General features: G+C 43.6%; 1 protein-coding gene across 2 annotated transcripts; it reads right to left on the bottom strand.

The window, feature by feature from the left end:
• Positions 1 to 1549: 1549 nt before the first annotated feature.
• selenol (selenoprotein L) lies at positions 1550 to 21784 on the bottom strand. Of its 2 annotated transcripts, XM_078541752.1 has the most exons (9): positions 21634 to 21784; positions 20806 to 20884; positions 19976 to 20029; positions 19340 to 19385; positions 15796 to 15920; positions 12968 to 13082; positions 10130 to 10252; positions 5457 to 5594; positions 1550 to 2649 (listed from the first exon to the last, which is right to left on the bottom strand). In XM_078541752.1, the coding sequence occupies exons 1-6, from the start codon at positions 21731 to 21733 to the stop codon at positions 13010 to 13012; spliced, it is 477 nt and encodes a 158-aa protein (XP_078397878.1). In that variant the 5' UTR covers positions 21734 to 21784; the 3' UTR covers positions 1550 to 2649; positions 5457 to 5594; positions 10130 to 10252; positions 12968 to 13009. The 2 variants fall into 2 exon arrangements, with proteins under 2 accessions (XP_078397878.1, XP_078397879.1); XM_078541753.1 differs by lacking the exon at positions 19976 to 20029.
• Positions 21785 to 27446: the final 5662 nt, after the last annotated feature.

Below are 27446 nucleotides of genomic sequence, written 5' to 3'. Positions count from 1 at the left end.
GTGAATACTGAAGGTGATACTTAAAGGACTTAAAAATGGCATGTGTAGTTCCATTAAAAATGTAAAGAACTTGCAAGTGGTTACTTGGTAGCACAGAGCTTGAGTATTGCTGAAAGAAGATACGTGTGTTGAGACTTTTTGTATTGCACTCATCAGGACAAATGTAAGAGTGCCAAATTTCAAAGGGAGCAACAATTTATACTGCATGAGAAAAGGGGGCTGATTGGTTGGTAAGTTCACTCTGATTTGTTGAGGCATTCACATGGCAAATGTACCAGGGAACTCGAAGCTTGCTAGAAACTAAATTCATATGCAGGGACCTGTTCTTTCAGGCAAAAGGAACATGTCCAGGTATTGCACCTTTTTTGAATAAACGAGAGTGTGGAACAATAGTTCCCTGGTGTATTCTCCATGGCAATGCCTCAACCAATCAGAGTTGACTTGTCAACCCTTTTCTCATACAATATTGTTGCTCCCTTTGAAATTCGGCATTCTTGTGTCTTCCTAACAAGGATGAAAAGCTTCGAGAGCATGTCCCTTCTTTCAACAAAATTTGCAAATGGTTCTTGTGATCAAACCAATCTTTTTTTATCAGCTTAACGTTGCCTCTTTTATTGTATTATAATTGGTGCCTCTATTTCTAAAACCTAAGGTATCCTGGGTTTCTGTTACAGCTTTCCCAACTTGTCCTTCCACATGAAGATCTGTGTATCAGAAATGCTAAATCTCTTGACTTCTTATAAAGTCAGTGGTGTATATTCCTATCAGTCTTCTTCCCAAATTTATCACCTCAGCTTGCTCTGTATTTAATTCCATCTGACATCTCTCTTCCCAATCTACTAACCTGTATCCTCCTTAAAGCATATACTTTCCTCTTCAGTTAACCACCTACTTTTAGGTTACATATATAGGACAGAAGAAGGCCATTCAGCTGCTTAAGCCTGTTCTGTGAAGAATTTCTCTCCTGAATGGCCTGCCTCTGATTTTAAGATTAAAACTAGACTCTATAGGTCTATCTTGCACTACAGATTCAGTCAGTGTAAAAATTGTACAATAAGCAAAATTGCCAGAATTTTGCAGTTTACTCGGTACTTACAGAAACAGGCCATTTGGCCCAACTGATCAATGCCAGTGTTCATGCTCCACACAAGCCTCCTTCCACCCCTTTTCATCTCATTGTAACAGCATATCTTTGTATTCCTTTCTCCCTCACCTACATACCTGGCTTCCCCTTAAATGCATTTCTCCTATTTGCCTCTACTCCTTCAAGTTCCATATTCTCATCACTCTCAGGTTAGAGAAGTTTCTCCTGAATTGCTGATCAGATTTATTATTGACTATCTTAGATTTACAGTCCATAGTTTCAGACTGACGAGTGGAAATCTCTGATAATTTAAATCATGAGGATTACATCTATCGGTGTCAAAATAGCAGAGCATTGCAATCCAGTGAACTGACGGGAACTTTATAGCAGAGAGCCTCGGGAGAAACTAACATTTTCACAAATAGCAGAGAGTACAGAAGAAAACTCACACAGACAGAGAACGGGTTTCACTTTGTGAATAAGTATTTATCGATCTGCCTACAAAATGTTGCAGGACGATTACAGAAAACACAACCTTTGGTTTTCTGCAGCAATGTGAATCCACCGTCCCTGCAAAGTCAGTTTGTATTCAACTTTTTTCTGGCATGTTGCTTCCATGCTGAGTTCTCATTCACAGACAGTACATTTTTAAGCTGACACTTCATGTTTCAAGGAGACGTGCTTACCAGTTTTGTAATTACATCAAGCAGTACCATTCAGACACCCTGAGTGATGGCACTACCTTCACACGCACAAAGCAGGCAAGAACTTGACTCCCTTTTAAAAGCAGCAGCTAAGGGCTGTGCACCACCTCCTCCACCTCCAGCTAAAAACACCAAATCCCTGACAATTATTTCATTTTCAAGGAACAGCGACCAAAGAGAAAGCAGTTAAACGTCCCAAGACAGTTCGGCCGAAAGTTTAACCCGTCCTTTCCTGATTCAGAGGCTGCATTCCATTCTAAATAAGTTTCTTGCTGGGGGTTGGGGAGGGGGGTGGGGGGCGGTGGTGGTAAAGCAAAATGGAAAATCAGAGCGTTTCGCACTCCAATTTTTCCCCAGCTACTTGTTCAAAGAGATGGAAGATCATAAGGAACGGGTGAATCTCAACCCTTCCTGACCGTGGTTGATTTTCCTCAAAGCACTGTGAAGAAATTCTGCCATAAATCAGCCCCCAATGGAATTGTGTGGAACAAATCAGATCACATTCTGTCCCTAATCTTCTCCTGGATATCTGCAGACCTCAACCACCTTCCTCTCCCCACCCCACTTACTGCCATAAAAGTGCCCCTGAAGAAAATGCAGCCCTTGCTGCTTTAAGACAATTAGCCTATCGCTAATTATTTGTCAGTCACTTTGTCTTCTTCGGTCCATTAGTTTCACAAAGAGCAGGTTATTGCTCGTGAAACCTCTCTCTCCAACTAAGGATTTTCTTGCTGTTCCAGAAGAGCAGCTCTATTGCATGGCGAGCAGTATTTCTGCAATGGCAGGCCTGTCAGTAGGGTTGCTGCTGGGATGGAAGAAGATCACAGTCCCGTGTTGATTCAAACCAAAGTCACCACCAAGCTGTCGGGGAAGAAAAGTAAATAGTGAAATTCTCCTTCATACCTGGTTTGCTAGCAACCTGGGGGAGATTTGGTGAGGCAAGGCCCTTCCTGTTAGCCTAACTTAGAAACATGCACAGGTCAGAAAGGAAATTCTGATGAAAGGTCATCGACCTTTGTTCTTCTCTCTCTCTCCACTGATGCTGCCTGACCTGCTGAATATTTCCAGCATTCTTCATTTTATTTCAGAAAGAATTTCTTTAGTGCTGCACTGTCAGAGCAGTGAAGGTTTTGAACCGAGGACCCCATCTGCCTGCTTGGACGATGTAAAAGATCCCATGGCATTGTTTTGAAGAAGGGCAGGGGAGTTTGCCTCATTGTCTTGGACAACATTTATCCCTCATCAACTTCACAAAAGAACATACTGTCGTTATCACATTGCTATTTGTGGGAGCTTGCAGTACACAAATTGGCAGCCGCGATTCCTACATCACAACAGTTACTACACTTCAAAAAATACTTAAGACCATAAGACCATAAGAGATAGGAGCAGAAATTAGGCCATTCGGCCCATCGAGTCTGCTCCGCCATTCAATCATGGCTGACAAGTTTCTCAACCCCATTCTCCCGCCTTCTCCCCGTAACCTTTGATCCCCTTACCAATCAAGAACCTATCTATCTCGGTCTTAAATACACTCAATGACCTAGCCTCCACAGCCTTCTGTGGCAATGAATTCCATAGATTCACCACTCTCTGGCTAAAGAAGTTTCTCCTCATCTCTGTTCTAAAAGGTCTTCCCTTTACTCTGAGGCTGTGCCCTCAGGTCCTAGTCTCTCCTACTAATGGAAACATCTTCCCCACGTCCACTCTATCCAGGCCTTTCAGTATTCTGTAAGTTTCAATCAGATCCCCCCTCATCCTTCTAAACTCCATCGAGTATAGACCCAGAGTCTTCAAACGTTCCTCATATGTTAAGCCTTTCATTCCTGGGATCGTTCTCGTGAACCTCCTCTGGACCCTCTCCAGGGCCAGCACATCCTTCCTGAGATACGGGGCCCAAAATTGCTCACAATATTCTAAATATGGTCTGACCAGAGCCTTATAAAGCCTCAGCAGCACATCACTGCTTTTATATTCTAGTCCTTTCGAAATAAATGCCAACATTGCATTTGCCTTCCGAACTACCGACTCAACCTGCAAGTTAACCTTAAGAGAATCCTGGACTAGGACTCCCAAGTCCCTTTCCTCTCCAGATTTCTGAATTCTCTCCCCATTTAGAAAATAGTCTATGCCTCTATTCTTCCTACCAAAGTGCATGACCTCACACTTCCCCACGTTATATTCCATCTGCCACTTCTTTGCCCATTCTCCTAACCTGTCCAAATCCTTCTGCAGCCTCCCCGCCTCCTCAATACTACCTGTCCCTCCACCTATCTTTGTATCATCTGCAAACTTAGCCAGGATGCCCTCAGTTCCTTCATCTAGATCATTAATGTATAAAGTGAAAAGTTGTGGTCCCAACACTGACCCCTGCGGAACTCCACTAGTCACCAGCCGCCATCCTGAGAAGGACCCCCTTATCCCCACTCTCTGCCTCCTGCCAGACAGCCAATCTTCTATCCATGCTAGTACCTTGCCTCTAACACCATGGGCTCTTATCTTACTGAGCAGCCTCATTGATTGTAATGTGATTTGAGATGTCCGATGGTCATGTAAAGTGCTAAATAAATGCAAATCTACCTTTTATAACACCTATTGCAACCTCAGGACTTCCCAAAACACCTTATGGGCAATAAATACTTTTGACGTCTAATCAGGTTATCTTAAATCTGGTTACCGACACTTCTGTTAGTGGGAACAGCTTCTTCCTATTTGCTCTATCAAAGCCCTCTCATAATCTTGAACACCTTTGTTATATCCCTCAAAACCTTAGCTGCGTATAATTATTATGCAAAGCAAGAAATTCAGTTAAAATACAAAAGAGATAAAATTGCTCTGAATTTAAGTAATATACTAGGAAATAGAATATATGTATTTAATGGATAATGGAACCTTTTTAAAGTAAGGCAATTTATTTTATGTTAAAAGAAAACTAGCATTTACGTAGCACTTTCATGACCTCAGGACATCCCAATGCACTTTCCGGCCAACTAACTAATTTTTGAAGTGTACTCACCCATTGTAATGCAGGAAATATAGCAGCCAATTTGTGCACAGCAAGATCCCACAAATAGCCAGATCCCACAAATATGCTAATAACCAGATAATCTATTTTAATGATATTGATTGAAGGATAAATATAGGCCAGAGCACCAGGGAGAAGACTCCTGCTCTCGATCTTCAAATAATGACATGGGATCTTTCATTTGAGAGGGCAGACTGGGTCTCAGCTAAACATTTTATCTGAAAGATGGCACCGCCAACAATGCAGCACTCCTTCAGTCCTGCACTGGGTTTGTCGACTTTGATTTTGTGTTGAAGTGTCTGGAGTGGGATATGAATCCACAGCTTTCTGACACAGGCGAGTGTGCTATCAATTGAGGCCAAGGTTGACACTTACATTCATAGCAAATGACTGAGGGCATGAGGAGCTCCTGACATTTCGTATGTTTTTCTCACTCAATTTCCAATTTTTGATCATAGTTGACCACATGGAACAGCAAAATGAAGAAGCAACAGACAGCAAGGTTTTGGCAAAAGACTAGATTCTGTGGCGCTATTTTGGAAATGCCTGTTCAGATGCTGGAGGTGCTCAACATTCAGGTAAGCGAGGTGGATGCTTGAATATAACCTTTATTCAGTTATTTAAAAGGTGACACTTAACTGACCTGGTGAGGATCATCCACAATGTTTTCCATTTTTTTTGGTAAGGAGCGTTTGCAGACTATTTGCTCAGCGTAGTAGGAAAGGATGCTGACATTCCAGACCTTTTCAATGGATGCTCCCAAACCAAACGCATGGTACAACTGCAAAAGAAACAGGTGAGATTCAAGTGTTACTAAAACCCTGTAGGACACAATGGGGTAGATATTTGACCCCTGTCCTTGCTGACCTGCACTGGCTCACTGCCTGTCAACGCTTCAACTTGTACATCTTCATTCTCCCTTTCAAACCCTTCTATTGCCTTGTTCTATCACTATATCTGGAACCGCCCTCAGCCTTCCACCCTACTGAGATATCTGCACTCTTCCACTTTTGGCCTCAGGCACCCCTGATTTTCGTCACTCCACCACTGGTGGCTGTGCCTCAGCTGTTTAGGCCCTAAGCTCTGGAATTTCCTCCCTAAACCTCTCTGCCTCTCTCCCACGCTCTCCTGCTTTAAGATGCTGGTGAAAACCCATCTCTTTGACCAAACTTTCTTTCACCTGTCCTAATATCTCATTATGCGTTCGGTGACAAATTGTGTTTGATAATGCTCCACTGAAGCACCCTGACATTAAAGGCGTTATATAAATAAAAGTTATTGCTGTGGTTATCTTCACCGCCCGGGGTTGTCTGGTGGAATGAAAATCAGGCAAGTTCTGTATCAGGCAGGCGATCTCTTCCCTTCAAACCTGGGAGTTCTCAAATCAGTCCCCCAGCAAATGTGCTTAAATTCTCACCTTCTCGAGGGATCCAGAATTAATTTGGACCAGGCAAGATCAGGTTCAGAAATTTCAAGGAGAAAACATCTCCAGTTAGCAACAGTTTAGTAATCTTAAGGCATATTTAGTTTTTTTTTTGTTACATTTAAGTACAGTAGAGAGCCCAACGTGAGTACATCATTCTCCACAGCTCTTTCTTTAAACCTGTAACCATTGCTCCGATTGAAGGGGTGTTGGAAGGCAGGGCGCTGTAATTCCCATCTTGATAGAATCATACAGCACAGAAGGAGGTCAGTGTGCCTGTTCCAGCTCTTTGAAAGTACCAGCCAATTAGCTCCACTCCCCTGCTTGCTCCCCATAGCCTTGCAAATGTTTCCTTTTTTATTATTTATCAAACTCCCTTTTGAAAGTTGCGATTGAATCCACTTCCACCGCCCTTTCTGGCAGTGAATTCCAGGTCACAATAACTCACCGAGTAAAAAACATTCTCATCTCTCAACTGATTCTCTTATCTTGAATCTGCGTCCTCTGTTACTGATCCTCCCGCTATTGTGTTCATGGTGTTGGGGGGGGCGGGGGCGGGGAGTTGGCTCTTTCTCCCAGCTCAGCAGAGGAGATACAAAGGAGAGAGAAAGGGAAGGAGACACAGACAGGGAAGAGAAATAGAAACATTAAACAAGAGGAATGATGAGATGAAAAGCTGTAAAACAAGCAGCAGACAGAGAGGAAATGGAAATAAATAGGTGTAGGAAAAGAGAGTCGGGTCCCCGAGGGAAAATCAGAACTGCTGCAAATTTTCAGCTTCATTAATTTCAAACAGTGAGTGACCTTGAGCAAATGATCTCAAAAACATTCTTCAGCTTGGTTACACTAAACACAAAGTTAGTACAGAGTCAAAGTACACAGAGATTTCAATTGAGAGGAACAAACAGAATTCATCGCTAACAGATTATTAAAGTATTCACCAGAGATGAGGGATTTCAGTTATGTGGAGACACTGGATATTGTTCTCTTTACAGCAGAGAAGGTTGCAAGGAGAGTTAATGGAGATGTTCAAAACCAAGGGGATTTAATAGAGTAGATAGGAAGAAACTGTTTCCACTAGTAGCAGGGTCAGTAACCAAATACACAGATGTAAGACCACTGGAAAGAACCAGGGGTGAGAGACTCTTTTTTTTTTTTACACAGGGGGTTCTTCTAATCTGGAATGTTTTTCATATTCACTCGTGGGATGTGGGTGTCGCTGGCTGGGCCAGCATTTATTGCCCATCACTAGTTGCCCTTGAGAAGGTGGTGGTGAGCTGCCTTCTTGAACTGCTGCAGTCCACGTGGTGTAGGTACATCCACAGTGCTGTTAGGGAGGGAGTTCCAGGATTTTGGCACAGCGACAGTGAAGGAATGGCAATATATTTCCAAGGCAGGATGGTTTGTGGCTTAGAGGGGAACTTCCAGGTGGTAGTGTTCCGATGCATCAGCTGCCCTTGTCCTTCTAGATGGTAGTGGTCGTGGGTTTGGAAGGTGCTGTCGAAGGAGCCTTAGTGAACTCCTGCAGTGCATCTTGTAGATGGTACACACTGCTGCTACTGTGCGTTTGTGATGGAGGGAGTGAATGTTTGTGAATGGGGTAACAATCAAGTGGGCTGCTTTGTCCTGGACGGTGTTGGGCTTCTTGAGTGTTGTTGGAGCTGCACTCATCCAGGCAAGTGGAGAGTATTCCATCACACTCCTGACTTGTGCATTGTAGATGGTGGACAGGCTTTGGGGAGTCAAGAGGTGAGTTACTCGCTGCAGGATTCCTAGCCTCTGACCTGCTCTTGTAGCCACAGTATTTATATGGCTAGTCCAGTTCAGTTTCTAGTCAATGTTAACCCCCCCAAAGGATGTTGATAGTGGGGGATTCAGTGATGGTAATGCCATTGAATGTCAAGGGGTGATGGTTAGATTCTCTCTTGTTGGAGATGGTCATTGCCTGGCATTTGTGCAGTTTGAATGTTACTTGCCACTTGTCAGCCCAAGTCTGGATATTGTCCTGGTCTTGCTGCACTTGAACATGGACTGCTTCAGTATCTGAGGAGTCATGAATGGTGCTGGACATTGTGCAACCATTAGTGAATATCCCCACTTCTGACCTTAATATGGAAGGAAGGTCATTGATGAAGCAGCTGAAGATAGTGGGGCCTAGGACACTACCCTGAAGAACTCCTGCATTGATGTCCTGGAGCTGAGATGACTGACATCCAACAACCACAACCATCTTCCTTTGTGCTAGGTATGACTCCAACCAGTGGAGAGTTTTCCCCTTGATTCCCACTGACTCCAGTTTTGCTAGGGCTCCTTGATGCCACACTCGGTCAAATGCGGCCTTGATGTCAAGGGTAGACATTCTCACCTCACCTCGGGAGTTCAGCTCTTGTGTCCATGTTTGAATCAAGGCTGTAATGAGGCCAAGAGCTGAGTGACCCTGGCGGAACTCAAACTGAGCATGAGTGAGCAAGTTATTGCTAAGCAAGTGCCAATTCGTAGCACTGTTGATGACCACTTCCATCACTTTACTGATGATGGAGAGGCGGAAATTGGCCGGGTTGGATTTATCCTGCTTTTGGGTACAGGACATATCTGGGCAATTTTCCACATTGCTGGGTAGATGCCAGTGTTGTAGCTGTATTGAAACAGTTTGGCTAGCGGCACGGCAAGTTCTGGAGCACAAGTCTTCAGTACTATTGCCGGAATATTATCAGGGCCCATATCCTTTGCAGAATTCAGTAAAATCAGCCATTTCTTGATGTCACGTAGAGTGAAACGAATTGGCTGAAGACTGGCATCTGTGATGCTGGGGACCTCCAGAGGAGGCTCAGATGGATCATCCACTCGGCACTTCTGACTGAAGATTGTTGTGAATGCTTCAGCCTTATCTTTGGCACTGATGTGCTGGGCTCCTCCGTCATTGAGGATGGGGATATCTGTGGAGCCTCCTCCTCCAGTGAGTTGTTTAACTGTCCACCACCATTCACGACTGGATGTGGCGGGACTGCAGAACTTAGATCTGACCTGTTGGTTGTGGGATCGCTTAACTCTGTCTATCACTTGCTGATTATGCTGTTTAGCACACAAATAGTCCTGAGTTGCAGCTTCACCAGGTACACCTCATTTTTAGGTATGCCTCGTGCTGCTCCTGGCATGTCCTCCTGCACTCTTTATTGAACCAGGGTTGATCCCCTGTTTTGATGGTAATGGTAGAGTGGGGGATATGCCGGGCCATGAGGTTACAGATTGTGTTTGAGTACAATTCTGCTGCTGCTGATGGCCCACAGCACCTCATGGATGAGTTGCTAGATCTGTTTGAAGCTTTCCCATTTAGTGGACTGGTTGTGCCACACGACACGATGGAGTATCCTCAATGTGAAGGCAGGACTTCGTCTCCACAAGAACTGGGCGGTGGTCACTCCTACCAATGCTGTCATCGACAGATGCATCTGCGGCAGGTGAGGTCAAGTGAATGCATTGTCCTAAAGGGTGGTTAGATCATAAGACGTAGGAGCAGAAGAAGGCCATTCGGCTCCGCCATTCAATGAGATCATGGTTGATCTGATAATCCTCAACTCCACTTTCCTGCCTTATCCCCATAACCCTTGATTTCCTGACTGATTAAAAATTTGTCTATCTCAGCCTTGAATATGCTTAACGACCCTGCCTCTACAGCTCTTGGTTGAAGCAGATTTGATATTAACTTTCAAAAGGAAATTGAATTGGTGAAGTTTATGGGAAAGAGCAGGGGGAGTGGGATTAATTGGATAACTCTTTCAAAGAGCCGGCACAGACACAAGGCCTCCTTGAATGCAGTACAATTCTATTGTATCCCTGTTGGGATCACCATCTTTACTTTGCAAACCATTGAAAGCATGTAAAATGTGAAGCACCTGGCGACTGGGATCCAACAACATGTCATAGGGACACTTGGTCTCTTGAAGCCACTGGACAGCTCCTTCATGGCAGCCAAACGAGATCACCAGGACCTTCAGTGGAACATCATCAAGAAAGCTCTGTGCCAAACACAACAAAACCGACAATTAGCAGGACTTCCCATTCATTAACAGCTTGCATTTATGTAGCACTTGGGAGTGTTATCAGCAATATGGCCTCTAAATTTTGTTTGTTGTGTGTGGCCAGTTTATTTCGCTGTACAATATGGTCTGGATTGCTGAGCAGCTTGGCGAAACATTGGTTAGCAGCCAAAAATCTGAGCATCTTAGGAGATATCGGGAAAGGTGACCAAAAGCTCGGTTAATGAGGTGGGTCTGTTACGACTGGGAGGAGTGTGCAGTTTATCTAGCCCCACTACTCTGCAGGTTGCGCCATTAGTTTAAATGTTTAATTCATTCACCAAAATGGCCAATTATTTACCTTTGCTACTGTTACCCAGAATAAAAGGGACTTTAGCCAGGCTTCTTTCAATAAACTCAGGATGATTGACTTATTATAAAACAAAACATCTTTTTTAAAACAAGTTGCAAGAATTGATTAACACATAATTTGTAACGTTGAAGTGTACCTAGCTATCCCTCTTAAAATTCCCCAGCACACACACACCACACACACACTAACACGCACACATAAACCCACACACACACACACAAGTCAAACAGATAGGGTGTCTGCAGAGATGGGTGGTTGAAGAAAACGCTTTATAAAACAATGGATACAATTCACAGGATATCAATGCTGTCAATCTGGAGCTCCCTCGTGTGAAGACAGTCCCAGCAGTTGCCTGGAGGTTCTCACCAATGGAGCTTTGGTGTGGGGGAAAATAGAGCCAGATCAATCCTTCTCATCTCAGCATCTCGGGTTTCCAAAGACAGACAAGTTCCACTGAGCTGAGGATTCCTAGCTGGATGCTGATGACCATTCTATTTCAGGCAAGGAAAGTGCGAGCTGGGCAGTTTCATTTTCTCAGTCTATTCCCAACCGAGTTCAAACAAAAAAGTTCAAAACTTAAAGCTTATTTTCATCAGGTGATTTCCAGTAAATCACTAGCCTTTGCCTTTAAACCAGTTATTTTTCCCATCAATTAAAGTAATAGCAGTTAGAATAAGCAAAAGCTCTCCCCCTTCAAGGGCCATGCTAGTCAGTTAGCTGAAGTCATGTGGTTTCCTAGAAAAGGCATGCTCATTGATACTCCAAGGTGGACTTATGAGCCTTTAAAAAAAAATCCAGGTCAGCTTCCAAGTGTCTGGAAGATAAGGTTCTAACAGATCTTTTAAAAAAATAGAGGGGTAGCAAGGTTTGGGAGGGAACTCAAGAGCTTAGAGCCTAGGCACAGAAGGCAGGGTCACCAATGGTGGAGGAAATCAGGTTGCTCACCTATGTTGGCTCCTGGTCCTATAATGCCTCAAAAGTAAAATCCACATCCTTATTTTCAAATCCTTCCGTTGCCTCATCCCTCTACAACCCTGTAACTTCCTCCAGCCCCGCAACCATCTTCCAGATTTCTGTGGTCCTCTAATTCTGACCTCTTGCACATCCTGAAATGTGGCAGCCGTGATTCAGTGTGTAGCACACTTGCCTCTGAATCACAAGGTTCTGGGTTCAAGTCCCAATCCAGATCTTGAGCACAAAAATCCAAGGCTGACACTACAGTGCAGTATTGAGGGTGCATGACACTGTCAGAGGTGCCCTCTTTCAGATGAGATCTTAAACTGAGACCTGCTCAGATGGATGCAAAAAAGATCCCATGGCATTATTTCGAAGAAGAGCAGGGGAATTCTCGACAGTGTCCTGGTCAATAATTATCCTTCAATCAATATCACACAAAAAATAAGATTATCTGGTCATTATCACATTGCTGTTTGTGGGAGTTTGCTGAACTACAGATTAGCTGCTGCATTTCCTACATTACAATAGTGACTACACTTCAAAAAGTATTTCATTGGTTGTAAAGCGCTTTGAGATGTCCAGTGGTCATGAAAAACACTATATAAATGCAAGTCTTTCTTTTTTTCCCTTTTATCCATGATTTTAATCACTTCAGAAGTGTGGAAACCTCTCTGTCTCTTTATCTCTTTCTTGTCCTTTAAAGCGCTCCTTAAAACCTACCTCTTTAATCAGGTTATTGGTCACCTGTGCTAATTCCTCAGTGTCAAATGTTGGCTGATAACACTCTTGTGAAGTGCCTTGGGCATTGAATGCAAGCTGATGTTTGTTTATAACCCTGTACACTGCTACACACAGATGAATCACTTTGTTGCTTTTGTTTCTTATGCCACCTAATTAAAACTGACATTAAACAAGTTAAACAATATTCACATGTTGCAGGGAAACTTGACATCTTGGTTTCTGAGTGAGTAAAAATGGGGAGATGAAGCAGTGGCTTTAATTGCAAACTGCTCCAATTAAACTCTCAACATAGAATTTTTCAATCTGGCAGTGTTGAAAATGAATGTGGGTTTTCGGACATCAGTTGAGCAGATGAAATCCTCTATGAGCAGCTGATTTTAAAGAATAAAACTGGGACTGGAATGCTGCCCCATTCACACATTTGATAATCACTGGTGTCCACAATTTCTTCAAACACCTTAAGTATTGGCCAACACCAGTTAGAGGGGATGAGATATATGAGGTAACTGCACCATAATCGTAGTGAGCAAACTGCTCACCTCTGCCCAAAATAGTTGTTGCACTTAACACGGTTTGCATTATTTGCCTGATTTAAATGATTGCCCACTTTAAATGTGGACACTCTGAAGGGGTGGGGATTGTACCTGATTCTTCTGAAGCTGTGCCAGATGATCTCGTCACGGTAATCAGGCAAAATGCCTCAGCAAGACCAACAGCAGCTTCTCCTTAGGCTGGAGGAACTCTTCAAGTCGAACTTCTCTAAAATGGAAACCAAAACAAGGAGAAGCCAGGTCTTTATCCTGCTCCCTTTCATTTGTTAAACACTGAACTCCTACTTAGTGCACTCACTTTATAAGAAAGAACTTCAAATTATAGAAGTGCCGGGTTTCAATAGGAATGGGAGGATTAAAGAGATGGACCAACGGAAGAATCAGGGAACTGGAGAGATGGAATTTACTGGGAAAGTTGGGGGGCTGAAGGGATGGAATTTAATGCAGAGATGGGGATAAAGAGGTGTTTTCACTGGGAGAGTCGAGGTCTGAAATGATGTACTTCAATGTGAGAGTTGGCTGACGAAGAGATGGACTTCAATGGGACAGTTGGCCTTTGACTAGACTGTTGAACTTTGATGGAGAGTTAAGGGATAGGCTTCAAAAGGCCAAATGGCCTATTCTCATTCCTGATTGCTCTCATACTTTTATCAAAGTTTGAATCTCTTTAGGCTAGAGATGTGCAGATAAAACATATGAACATATGAATTAAGAGCAGTAGGCCATTCGGCCCCTTGAGTCTGCTCTGCCATTCAATAAGATCATGGCTGATTTGATTGTGGCTTCAACTCCACTTTCCTGTCTACCCCCTATACCCTTTGGCTCCCTTGTTAATCAAGAATCTATCTAACTCAGCCTTTAAAATATTCAATGATTCTGCCTCCACTGCTCTTTGGGGAAGAGAATTCCAGAGAGTCAGAAAAAACTTCTCCAAATCTCTGTCTTAAATGGGAGACCCTTATTTTCAAACTGTGTCCCCAAGTTCTAGTCTCTCCCACAAGGGAAAATATCCTCTCAGCATCCACCCTAAAGTCCCCTCAGGATTTTATACGTTTCAATAAGATCACTTCTCATTCTTCTGAACTCCAACGGATACAGGCCCAACCTTTCCACATAGGATAGGTTCACCCGAGGAATCAATCGAGTGAACCTTCTCTGAACTGTTTCTAATGCAATTATGTCCTTTCTTAAATAAGGAGACCAAAACTGTACACAGTACTCAAGATGTGGTCTCACCAATACCCTATATGACTACAGCAAAAGATCCCTACTTTTATATTGCATTTCCCGTGCAATAAACAACAACATTCCATTTGCCTTTCTAATCACTTGCTGTACCTGCAGACTAACCTTGTGTAATTCATGTAGCAGGACACCCTCTGTACCTCAGAATTCTACAATCTCTCCCATTTAAATAGTATCAACACCCTGGGTGTTATCACTGACAGAAAATGAACTAGACTAGCCATATAAATACTGTGCCTACAAGAGGAGGTCAGAGGCTAGGAATTATGCGACGAGTAACTCACCTCCTGACTCCTCAGAGAGTGTCCACCATCTACAAGACACAAGTCAGGAGTGTGATGGAATACTCTCAATTTGCCTGGATGAGTGCAGCTCCAACAACACTCAAGAAGCTCAACACTGTCCAGGACAAAGCAGCCCGCTTGATTGGCACCCCATCCACTACTGACGCACAGTGGCAGCAGTGTGTACCATCTACAAGATGCACTGCAACAACTCACCAAGGCTCCTTCAAAAGCACCTCCCAAACCCATAACCTCTATCACCTAGAAGGACAAAGGTAGCAGACACATGGGAACACCAGCACCTGGAAATTCCCCTCCAAGTCACACACCCATCCTGACTTGGAACCATATCGCTGTTCCTTCACTGTCACTGGGTCAAAATTCTAGAACTCCCTTGCTAACAGCACTATGGGTGTTCCTACAACACATGGATTGCAGTGGTTTAAGGCGGCAGTTCACCACCACCTTCTCAAGGGCAAGTAGGGATGGGCAATAAATGCTGGCCTAACCAGCGATGCCTACATCCCACAAACAAATAAAAAAATGCTGCTTTTTTATTCTTCCTGTCATAGTGGAAAAGTTCACATTTTCCCTCATTATATGCCATCTGCCAATTTTTTTGCCCACTCATTTAACCTTTCTATATTCTTTTGCAGGTTCCTTATGTCTTCACAATTTACTTTCCTACCTATCTTGGTGTCATCAGCAAATTTAGCAACCATACATTTGGTCCAGTCATCCAAGTCATTAATATAAATTGTAAATAGTTGAGGCCCCAGCACTGATCTCTGTGGCACTCTGCTTGTTACGTCTTGCCAACCTGAAAATGACCCATTTATGCCTACTCAGTTTCCTGTTAGCTAACCAATCCTCTATCCATGCTAATATATTATCCCTTACACCATGAGCTCTTATTTTATGTAGTAACCTTTGATGTAGCATTTTGTCAAATGCCTTCTAGAAATCCTAAGTATATCACATCCACAGGTTCTCCTTTATCCACGTTACTTGTTACTTCCTCAAAGAACTCTAGTAAGTTACTTAAATATGATTTTCTTTTCACAAAACCATGTTGACTCTTCCTGATTGCATCGAGATTTTCGAAGTGCCCTGCTACAACTTACTTAATAATAGACTCAAATGATCGCAGCAGCACTCAAACCTGCAATCTTCTAATAATGCCACAGTTCACACCTAATTAGACTCCTTATCCATTGGGCCATGCCACCACACATTAGATCTGCACATATTACCCATGTGACTTCTGAAAGCAGGCGAGTTGTTAAAGGGATCATTAAGTGGTTAATTGGTGGAATTTCCTGCCATCTATCTGGAGATTTTTTCCCCAGGATGTTTTTCCATCATTTTCCCAGAGTTAGTACAAGCACTTACCTCCCACTTCTCACATCAGTGAATGTCATGTGTCCAGGAACCTGTGTTCCCAATGTCAGCTGGGCCTGGAAACAGTTGGTCTTTAATCTGGCATCCACATCACTAAGGAAGCTGTTCCACTCCAACTAAGATCACAGAGACATGACAGACACTAGTTAGTGTGACAGGAGTTTCCTGAATGGAAAATCAATGTGTCCCCCCACCCCAAGCCTAGCCCACAAATATTTTGTTAGAACTTGTTATACGTCATGGGCTGCAAATAACTTGGACAAATATCACTGTCCCTTCATGACCACTGGATCCAACTCCTGGAATTTCCTACCCATTCTATCGCCACAAGGGCTGCAGATCAAGGAGAAGACCACTACCAGTTACACACTGGACAATTAGGGGTGGCAATAATGCCAGCCTTGCCAATGATGCCCATATCCCAAGAATAAATAAATGATCAAGGAGACATCAACATATCCAGACAGTCTAATTTGATGACCATATCAAAGCAAGGAATAAAAGGATTAACTAACTCACTGTACACGAATTAGTAATTCAAAATTATTTCATTGGCTGCGAAGTGCTTTGGGATGTCCTGAGGATTCGACAGCAGCTATATAAATACAAGTTATTTCAAGCTTCTAGGGATTCTAGGTGGCCTATTCTTCAACAAGGTTCACCTGTCACCAACAAGTTTTGATTGCTCTTGGGGAGCATTACAGGTTGGATTAGGGGATGTTTATATTACAATGGAGACAATGGCTATAACAAAGACCTGGCTCAAAGAAGGGCAGGACTGGGTGTTAAATATTCCTGGACACAAGATGTTCAGGAAAGATAGGAAAGGAAGGAAGGAAAGGGAAGGGGCAGCAATATTGCTTAAGGAGGACCTTGCAGTGCTGGAGAGAGAGAATGGCCCTCAGGGGTCAAGGACAGAACCTATCTGGCTGGAGTTAAGGAACAAAAAGAATGCAATTACATTGCTCAGTGTAGTCTGTAGGCCACCAAGGATGTAGAGGAACAAACTTACAAGGAAATTACAGAGGGGTGCAAGAATTATAGAGTAGTTACAATGGAATCTGAATATAGACTGCACAATGTTCCTATGAAGGGGAAAGGTAGGGCAAACAAATCCAGAACTCCCTGGATGACAAAAGATTAAGCTGAAGAAGAAAAAGTGTGCTTACAATGGATGCCAGGTGAACCATGAACTGGGCTGAATATAAAAGATTCAGAGGGGAATTAAAAAGTAAAAAGAGAACCTAACATAAAAGGAAATCCAAAACTCTTGTACAGGCATATAAATAGTAAAAGTATGGTAGAAGGAGAAATGAGGCCGCATAGGAACCATAAAGATGATTTATATATGGAGGTAGGGAGCATGGCTGAGGAATTAAATGAATAGTTTGCATCTGTCCTTACCAAGGATGCTACACAGGCCATGGTGAAAAAGGAGGTAATTCAGACATTTGAAGGGTTTAAAATTGATAAGGAAAAGGTATTGGATGGGGTGTCTGTAATTAAGGTTGATAAAGCACCAGGACCAGAAGAGATGCATCCAAGGATAATGAGGGAAGACAGAGTGGAAATTTTGGAAGCAGTGGCCATAATTTTCCAACCTGCCTTAGACCCAAGGGTCATACCAGAGTACTGGAGAATTGTGAATGTTACATTCTTGTTCAAAAAAGGGTGTAACGATAAGTCTAGCAACAATAGGTCAGTCAGTTTAATGTCGGTTATAGGGAAGCTTCTGGAAACAATAATTCAGGGCTAAATTAATAGTCACTTTGGCGAATGCAGGTTAATTAAGGAAAGCCAGCATGGGTTTGTTAAGGGCAAATCATGTTTAACTAACCTGTCTGAGATTTTTCAATGAGGTAACAGAGAGGGTTGGTAAAGGTAATGCTGTTGACATAGTTTACATGGATTTCCAAAGGCATTTGATGAAAGTGCAGCACAATAGACTTGTGAGCAAAGTTAGAGCTCATGGAATAAAAGGGACAGTGGCAACATGGATACGGAACTGGTTGAGTGACAGGAAACAGAGAGTAGTGGTTAATGGATGTTTTTCGGACTGGAGGACGATTTATAGTGAAGTTCCCCAGGGGTCAGTGTTGGGACCCCTGCGCTTCCTGATATATATTAATGACCAAGGTGGACAGGGCACAATTTCAAAATTTTTGGATGATATAAAACTTGCAATTTTGTGAACTACGAGGAATATAGTATAGTACTTGAAAAGGACATAGACAAGTTGGTGGATTGGGTGAGCAGGCAGCAGATGAAGTTCAATGCAGAGAAATGTGAATTGTTTCATTTTGGTAGGAAGAACATGGAGAGACAATATAAAACAAAGGGTACAACTCTAAAGGGGGTGCAGGAGTAGAAGGACCTGGGGTGTATAAATTATTGAAGGTGGCAGGACAAGTTGAGACAGCGGTTAATAAAGCATAGGCCAGCCTAGGCTTTATCCATTGGAGCACAGAATACGAAAGCAAGGAAGTTATGTTACACTGGTTTGGCCTCAGCTAGAGTATTGCATCCAGTTCTGGGCACCACACTTAACGAAGGATAGGAAGGTGTGAGAGGGGGGAAAATATTTATGAAAATGGTTCCAGGGATGAGGAACTTCAGTTACACAGATGGATTGGAGTAGTTGGAACTGGTTTCCTTGGATAAGAGAAGGTTGAGAGAAGATTTGATAGATGTATTCAAAATCACAAGGGGTCTGAATAGATAGGGAGAAACTGTTTCCATTGGTGGAAGAATCAGGAACTAGAGGGTACAGTTTTAAGGTGATTGGCAGAAGAAGCAATTGGGACATGAGGAAAACCTTTTCCAAGCAGTGAATGGTTGGGATCAGGAATGATCTGCCTGAGAGTGCGATGGTGGCAGATTCAATCGAGGCTTTCAAGAGGGAATTGGATTATTATCTGAAAAGGAAGAATGTGCAGGGCTACGGGGAGAGGGCCAGGCCAGCACAGGCATGATGCCTTCTGCGCCGTAACCATTCTATGATTCATTCTAAACAAATTATCACAGTCTCATCCCAACACTAGACCTAAGGGGTGTAAGGCAGGTGTTAAGGTCCAAAAGTAACTGTTATGTGAGGATGTATACCCACTCCTTGGTACTGAGTCAGGCTGCATTTACACTGTAACACAGCAAGGGCAGTGGTGAGTAATAAAGACACTTTGCACCCACACCACCACAGCTATAATGTCAATCTATTCTCAGAACTTTGGTTAAGGGAAAACTCTGGGGGCGGGAAAGGGAAATTTTAACCTAAACAGCCATCAGGAAATTAAGGGGATGGGGTGCAATGCTGCTTTCACATCCCACCAGATTTTATCCTCCCTTGGAATCAACATCAGAAGGGGTATAAATTCAGCGGTTCACCATATCCCATGGGATTCCCACTGGTGGGTTTGATTAAAATTGCCCGTGCTATTTCAAAACAATTCTGGTGAGAGATGACAATGCATCAAAGGTTATCTCAACAGTCACTGTGTGTGTACACATGCAGGTGAACATACAGCTTAAAATCCATTACCTCAAACTGCATCAAATCTTCCACCCGATCCCGGACAGAAGCAGAGCTGTCATATATAAATTAAGTATATAGTTGGTGCCCAATATATTGTTATAGTCAAGACACATAAATTGAACTTTACCCACCACCCGACCCCACCCCACCTCCCCAACCGTCACCCTGCATGGTTTATATTCCTTTGAGTAATGAAGATTAAGGGACAATCTAATTGAGGTGTTTAAGATGGTTAAAGATGCTGACAGGGTAGACAGAGAGAAACAATTCCCTCCTGTAGGAGAGACCAGAACAAGGGGACATAAATCTTAAAACCAGAGCTAGGCCATTCAGGAGTTGATGTCAACAAGCACTTCTTCAAACAAAGGGTATTAGAAGTCTGGAAGTCTCACCCCAGCCCCACACCAATGCTGTTAAGACTGGGGTCAATTGAAAATTTCAAAACTGATACTGACAGCATTTTATTAGGCAAGGGTATTAAGGGTTCCAGAACAAAAACGTTTAGTTGGAATTAAGAAACAGATCAACCGTGGATGGCGGAACAGGCTGGAAAGGCTGAAGAGCCTCCTCCTGTTCCGATGGTTACTCCACTCGTCAAAGAAGCAATGCAAATTTCAAACCCACATCTCTCAGAACACTCACTGGTAAAACGTCTTCCACAGGTCTTCGGCATCACTCCTCTTTTGCACGTGCAAACTTTAGTGAGGGAAAAAGCATTCTTCAGTTAGCTTCAACAGGAAAATATCCAGAGGTCTGATTTGTTTTGTTGTTTGTTGAGATTTACATTTGAGTGTAACTTGCCCCTGATTGTGTCACCCTGGATTCTGTTTGTACATTATTCAACGTGATGGCAAAGGTGAAACTGAAATACATCTCATATTCGACTCGGAAAATTAACTCTGTTTCTCTCTCCACAGACGCTGCCAGACCTGCTGAGTTTTTCCAGCATTTTCTGTTTTGATTTGTGACATGAAGATGTGTCTTGACATGGCGACCATGATACATGTTTGTAGGTGTCAGCCCTGGTTCAGTGGGCAACACTCTTGCCTTGGAGTCAAAAGGTTGTGTGTTCAAGTCCCCACTACAGAGACTTGAGCATATCATCCAGGCAGTACCGAGGGAGCTCTGCACTGTCAGAAGTGCCACCTTTCATCCCCATGGTTCTACTTCAAAGAGCAGTGAAGCTCCCTCTGGTGTTCTAGCCAATATTTATCCTTCAACCAACATCACCAAAACTGACCATCTGGTCATTGTCACATTGGTGTCTTTGGGTTCTTGTTGTTTGAAAATTGGCTGTGGCGTTTCCTACATTACAACAGTATTCAGAAGTACTTCATTGGCTGCAAAACATTTTGGGGCATCCTGAGGTCATGCAAGACACCACATAAATGCAACACATTCCTTCTTTCTTTATATTGCTGACTGCATGTAAAAATTACCAGACATATGAGAGAAGTGACTCCATTGCTTACCTGCTGAGAAAGTTTGCATATAAGTTAATCATTCCAGCCAGCTGGCCTATCTTCTGGGAAACAAACTCTTGCAACATTTCTGAAAGAGCAAACACAAAGGGGCATGGAGTTGGATAAAATCAGGGTGATGTGGGAAGCTGAAAATGGGTTGAGTGGGATTAAGAATATGCGTCCTTGCCACAGCACACAACTAGACAGGTAAGGAAAGCTTACCCTGACTGTCTCCAATGAAGTGATTCCAAAATCTTAGAAACAGTCAAGGTTTCATCTTAAGAAGGGAAATCAGTGGAATTGTAATAGCTGAAGTGCACCATCTTGGGATGCTCCCCCCTTCTTAATGTTCCAAGACACTGGCTGTACAAGTTCCATTCCTCAAGGGGGTTGTAATTTGATTACTCCCCCCAGCCCAATCTGCAGCCTCCTGGTCCACACAGAGACTTAAGCTTTCAGCTATTCCACTATACCTCCCTCTGCATTATAAGTCACTGGGACCAATTACACCATACAGGGAGGGAGGGAGGGGGAAGGTTGGCCCCTCAGGTCTCTCCATCTTCTGATGTTGTGTCCGGCCTTCCTCCTCTCTCCCCCTTCCCTCCAGATTTCTAGGTTCTTCATAGTAATTGACACATTAGTGCTGAGGCAGGCGCAGGGGTACTGGGGCACGGGGTTTAGAGGTTACTGCATCACTGTCATGTGATCCTTGAATGTAGCAATGAACCACAAACTGTGGGTTAAAGGGGACAGGTTCGGCTCTCCCTCCCTTCCATTCACTAAAGTCTGTCCCCTTTAACCAGCTCCCCACTCCCCGGGCCGGACCGTTATCCGTACCTCCGCGACTCCCCGCCCTCGCTGCGGCCAAGATCGCCTTGCCGGCCGCCGACAGCGTTCCCAGCGCCCGCAGCAGCTCCGCTTTCCCCGGGCCGTCCATCACTGGCGCTCCCTGAGTCCGCACTTCCGCATGCACACAGACTGGGGGAGGCAGTGGGAGGAACACGACCCTGAAGAGGAGGGAGAGAAACACTCAATGTGATCAATGTCAGGGCTTCTTTCTGTAACTGTTTCCCAGCTTCTGTTTCACTTCGTCCTCCTCCTCACTGTTTATCTGCTAATAGGCTGCAATCAGCTGTACAGCTTGGTCTTTCTTTTGTTGTTTGTTTCGCTCTTTCTTAATTTTTATCCCCCCCTCCCCTTCCCTTTTCTTTATCTTGCATTTTCTTAAAACTTCATAACTGATGGCTTCCATTTCTAGGCCAGAGTAAACAGCGACCTATACTCGAATAACAACACAGCCAAAAGTCAGAAGAATAAACCAGGGTTTGATGCTGAGGGCAGGGGCACTCGGCCCGTTGTGCCTGTGCCAGCACCAGCTCTTTCAAAGAACCATCCATCACACCATTCACACTTCACAAAATCCTTATGATGCGCTTTAAATGTCATGTGATCATGAACGGTGCTCTATAAATGCAAGTGTTTATTTGTTCCACTCCCTTGCTCATGCCCTGCAAATGTTTCCTTTTCAAGTAATTCCCTTTTGAAAGTCACTATTGAATCTCCTTCCAATGCACTTTCAGCCTGTACATTCCAATTTTAATAATTCACTGATTTATGGAAAAGTTCTCATCTCCCCTCTGTTGCCAATTAGCTTACACCATGTGTCCTCTGGTCACTGACCCTCCTGGTAATGGAATCGAATAGACTGCAAAACCAAGGAAGTGATGTGCAGTCCAGACTCAAGGCCAGGTTTTTGGAGTAGAAGGTAATTTAGCTGTGCTCTCACCCCCACTGACCATGTGGGGATCAATCCCAACCAATCTCTTCTGCAGTAATTTCCCAAAATATCTCAAAACTTGTATAATTGACACATTATAGAAACTCTTTCAAAATGCAAGATTAAAGTTGGAGAATTATGGCAGCAAGTATATTCCTATCAGTCAATTGAGATTAAGTGTGAATTGAATGGTAAGCCCTGTAAGGACAGAACATTGTTGAGTGCTTGGATCCTAGACAATGCATTTTTAACTTCTCATCACCATTCCATGGGATAATTTTTGTTATTGCGTAAAATGTTCCAAATATCTAAATGTTCCTTTTAACACAAGAGTCAAAAAGAGTCATATATGGCACAGAAGGAGGCCATTCAGCCCATCGAGTCCATGCCAGCTGTTCTTGGAGCAATCCAGTCAGTCCCACTCATCCACTCAATCCCCATTGCCCTGTAAGTTTATTTCCTTAAAGTGCCCATCCAATTCCCTTTTGAAATCATTGTTTTCATTTCCACAGTACTTCTTCCACAGAGCACACATACTTAACTTGGAGAATTTGGTGAGTGAGGGAATGCGGTGCAATGAGTGAAGAGGTGCTGTTCTGATATTATACAAAACAAGGAGCAGGCTGATGGAGGGAGTGGGAGACAGTGAGACCTCAGAGCTGATGTCCAGAGGCATTAATTAGGTGAGCAGATAATTAGGTAATTAGTTGGTGAATTTTAAGGTTTCTTTCCTCTCTAAACTAGGGCAGTAGTTTAAACTAGGACTGGTAAAATATGAGTATCAAATTACATTTATAGCTTAACTAGTTAAACTACATAATATAACTACAACTAATCATCGAATAAATACTTTAACCAATGAAATAAATAAAATAAGGTGAGTTTATGTTATGGCAGAGCAAGTTATGTGACTGTACATAAGAGATGGGGAGGGGTTTCTGGACAGTTCTATCCAGAATTAAATAATATCCAGAAGAAAAGACAGGTTTGGGTAAGGGACAATGTGACTGATAGGGAGCTGGGTAGTGGGGATTTAAGAAAGGTTGAGAAGGAGGTCCCTTGGGCATAAGTCCAGTACAACAGGTATAGTGTAGTCACTGCCTGTGAGAACAAGAAGTTTTCCGGGAGGACAGTCACAACGAAGACCAATGCACCTTGGCTTAGAAGGCTGTCCAAGGTGGGTGAGGGGTGGGGATGGGGGGGAGGGGTGAAAGCAGAATAGATATGCGGTAGTAATAAGGGACTGTATATTTAGGGGGAGGCGGTGGCGTAGTGGTATTGTCACTGCTCTGGGAAAGTGGGTTCGAATCCCACCATGGCGAATGGTGGAATTTGAATTCAATCAATAAAAATCTGGAATTAAAAGTCTAATGAAACCATTGTCAATTGTTGTAAAAACCCATCTGTCTCACTAATGTCCCTTTGTGGAAGGAAATCTGCCATCAGTACCTGGTCTACATGTGACTTCAGATCTACCACAATGTGGTTGACTCTTAAATGCCCTGTGAAATGGCCTAGCAAGCATCTCAGTTGTATTAAACTGCTACAAAGTCTAAAAGGAATGCAACCAGTCGGCCCCACTGGATATTGCAAAGGGCCCTGACAATATTCCAGCAATATGACTGAAGTCTTGTGCTCCAGAACTTACTGTGCCCCTAGCCAAGCTGTTCCAGTACAGCTACAACACTGGCATCTACCCGGCAATATGGAAAATTGCCCAGGTACGTCCTGTACACCAAAAGCAGGACAAATCCAACCCGGCCAATTATCACCCCATCAGTCTACTCTCGATCATAGTAAAGTGATGGAAGGGATCATCAACAGTGCTATCAAGTGGTACTTACTTAGCAATAACCTGGTCAGTGACGCTCAGTTTGGGTTCTGTCAGGGCCACTCAGCTCCTGACCTCATTACAGCCTTGGTTCAAACATGAACAAAAGAGCTGAAGAGGTGAGGTGAGAGTGACTGCCCTTGACACAAGGGCAGCATTTAACCGAGCATGGCATCAAGGAGCCCTAGCAAAACTGGAGTCAATGGTAATCAAGGAGAAAACTCTCCGCTGGTCAGAGGTTAGGAATCCTGCAGCGAATAACTCCCCTCCTGACTCTCAAACCTATCCACCATCTACAAGGCACAAGTCAGGAGTGTGATGGAATACTCTCCACTTGCATGGATGAGTGCAGCTCCAACAACATGCAAGGAGCTTGACATCGAGGACAAAGGAGCCCGCTTGACTGGCACCCCATCACCCCTTGATTGCATGCAATTCTGGTCACCACATTACCAGAAGGATATGGAGGTGTTGGAGAGGGTGCAGAGGAGGTTTACCAGGATGCTGCCTGGTCTGAAGGTTATTAGCTATGAGGAGAGATTGGAGAAACTCGGATTGTTCTCACTAGAGCGACAGAGATTGAGGGGCGACTTGATAGAAGTTTACAAAATTATGAGTGGCATGGACAGAGTAGATAGTCAGAAGCTTTTTCCCAGGGTGGAAGAGTCAATTACTAGGGGACATAGATTTAAGGTGAGAGGAGAAAACTATAGAGGAGATGTGCGGGGCAAGTTTTTTACACAGAGGGTAGTGAGTGTCTGGAATTCGCTGCCACAGGAGGTGGTGGAAGCAGGTACGATAGTGGTGTTTAAGATGCAGCTTGACAAATACATGAATAGGATGGGAATAGAGGGATACAGACCCTGGAAGTGCAAAATGTTTTAGTTGACGGGCAATATGATCGGCGCAGGCTTGGAGGGCCAAAGGGCCTGTTCCCGTGCTGTACTTTTCTTTGTTCTTTGTTCTTTGTTCTTTATCCACAAACATTCACTCCCTCCATCATCGACACACAGTGGCATCAGCGTGCGCCAGCTACAAGATGCATTGCAGGAACTCACCAAGACTCTTTCGAGAGCACCTTCCAAACCCACGACCACTGCCATCTAGAAGGACAAGGGCAGCAGACACATGAGAACACCACCACCTGCAAGTTTCCCTCCTAGTCACTCACCATCTTGACTTGGAAATATATTGCTGTTCCTTCACTGTTGCTGGGTAAAAATCCTGGAACTCTCTCCCTAACAGCACTGTGGGTGTACCTACACCACATGGACTGCAGCGGTTCAAGAAGGTGGCTCACCAGCACCTTCTCAAGGGCTGTTAAGGATGGGCAATAAATGCTGGCCCAGCCAGCGATGCTCACATGCCTGGAGTAAATGGAAAAATAATAATTAGGGAGATAGTGTCCTTTGCAGCCCAGAGGATTATAGTCCATCAGCCTAATATTGGGAGTAGGAAAATAATGGAATCTCTACTAAAGGAGAGAACAGAAGAACATGTAGGAATGAAAAAAAGTCAGCATGAATTTCAAAAGGCAAAATCTTGCTTGACCAACTTATTGAATCTTTTGAGGAAGTAACAGAGAGAGTAGACAACGATAATACAGTAACTGTAATTTATTTGGATTCTCAAAAGGTCTTCATTAAGGTGCTCCATAATCAATAAATGAGTAAGGTCAGAGAATATGGAGTCGGGGGCAAAAGGCAGAATGGATTGCTAACTGGCTTCAAGACAGAAAACAGAGATTGAGAGTAAAGGGGAGCTATTCAGAGTGGTGGAAGGTGGGAAGTGGTGTCCCACAAGGATCAGTGCTAGGGTCACTGATGTTCACAATTTACATTAATGATTTGGTCACTGGAATCAAGAACACAATTTCTAAATTTGCGGATGACACCAAATTGGGGAGGATAGTCAATACTGAAGAGGACTGCAACAAATTTCAGGAAGATATTAACAAACTTGCATAATGGGCAAATATTTAGCAAATGAAGTTCAGCATAGATAGAGGTGGTATGAAGAATAAGGAGGTCACTTATTACTTGGAAGTTGCAAGTCTAGGTAGGATAGAGGAACATAGGTTATCTTGGAGTACAAATGCACCAATTAATAAAAGTTGTGCCAAAGGTTAGTAAGGCCATAAAAAAAGTGAGTACTAGGTTTATTTCTAGAGGGATAGAATTGGAAAGTAGGGACATTTTGCTAAACCTGTATCAAATCTTGGTTAACCAGACTTAGAGTATTGCATGCGGATCTGATTTTAAAAAAATATTTAAGGGTAGTGGAGAGGGTGCAGAGAGGATTTACAAGGTTGATACCAAAGATTTGTGGGTGTACATATCAGGATTGTGACAAGCTCCCAAAGAAAAGAAAAAAGAACTTACCTCACATCGAGAGCTCAGAGGTTAAAAACTCCAGTGGGTCTTGGGGTTTCTGCGTATGGGCTGGCTGTAGAATGGCTGCACATGCACAGCTCATTTGTTTTACATCTTCAAATTGGAAACCAGTCCTGCACGCCTGCACAGAAGGAGCAAACAAGCAGAAAAGTGAAACAGTGCGAAAAGGAGGTCAGGTGACCTGGAAGAGGAGCACCATTGCAGAGAGTGTGTCCCAAGGAGCAGGACAAGGGACAGGGAGTAGGTCCCAAACCAAGAAGAAGGTCCCAAACGAGGGATTTGGACAGGAAGAAGTCCCAGAAGATGGTTTAGGTAAGGGCCATGAACAGGAATCTGAAACAGGTCCTGTTGAGTAAAGTTAAAAGTAAGGAGCAGAGAAAAAGGCTCCAAATTAAAGAGACAGCCGCTGGGAGCAGTCAAAGCAAAATGGGCTCCGTCAGAAGCCTGAAGATCTGAGGGGCTGCTGAAGGTTGGTGACTCTGTGCTGCAAGCTGTAAGGGCAAAGGCTTTGGAGCCACGGTGTTCTGCTTGGCTTGGCCGAATATCTGAGAATGTGTGTGGAAGGTGAAACTTAAGCATACGCGGAGATCCAGGGGAAAGGAACATGAGAAGGTGAGATTGAAACCCTGGAGGTCAACTTTGTTGAATA

This window comes from Cetorhinus maximus, chromosome 5 (genome assembly GCF_964194155.1).
Source record: "Cetorhinus maximus chromosome 5, sCetMax3.hap1.1, whole genome shotgun sequence".
NCBI lineage: Eukaryota > Metazoa > Chordata > Chondrichthyes > Lamniformes > Cetorhinidae > Cetorhinus > Cetorhinus maximus.
This window is presented reverse-complemented; position numbering and strand designations above follow the sequence as displayed.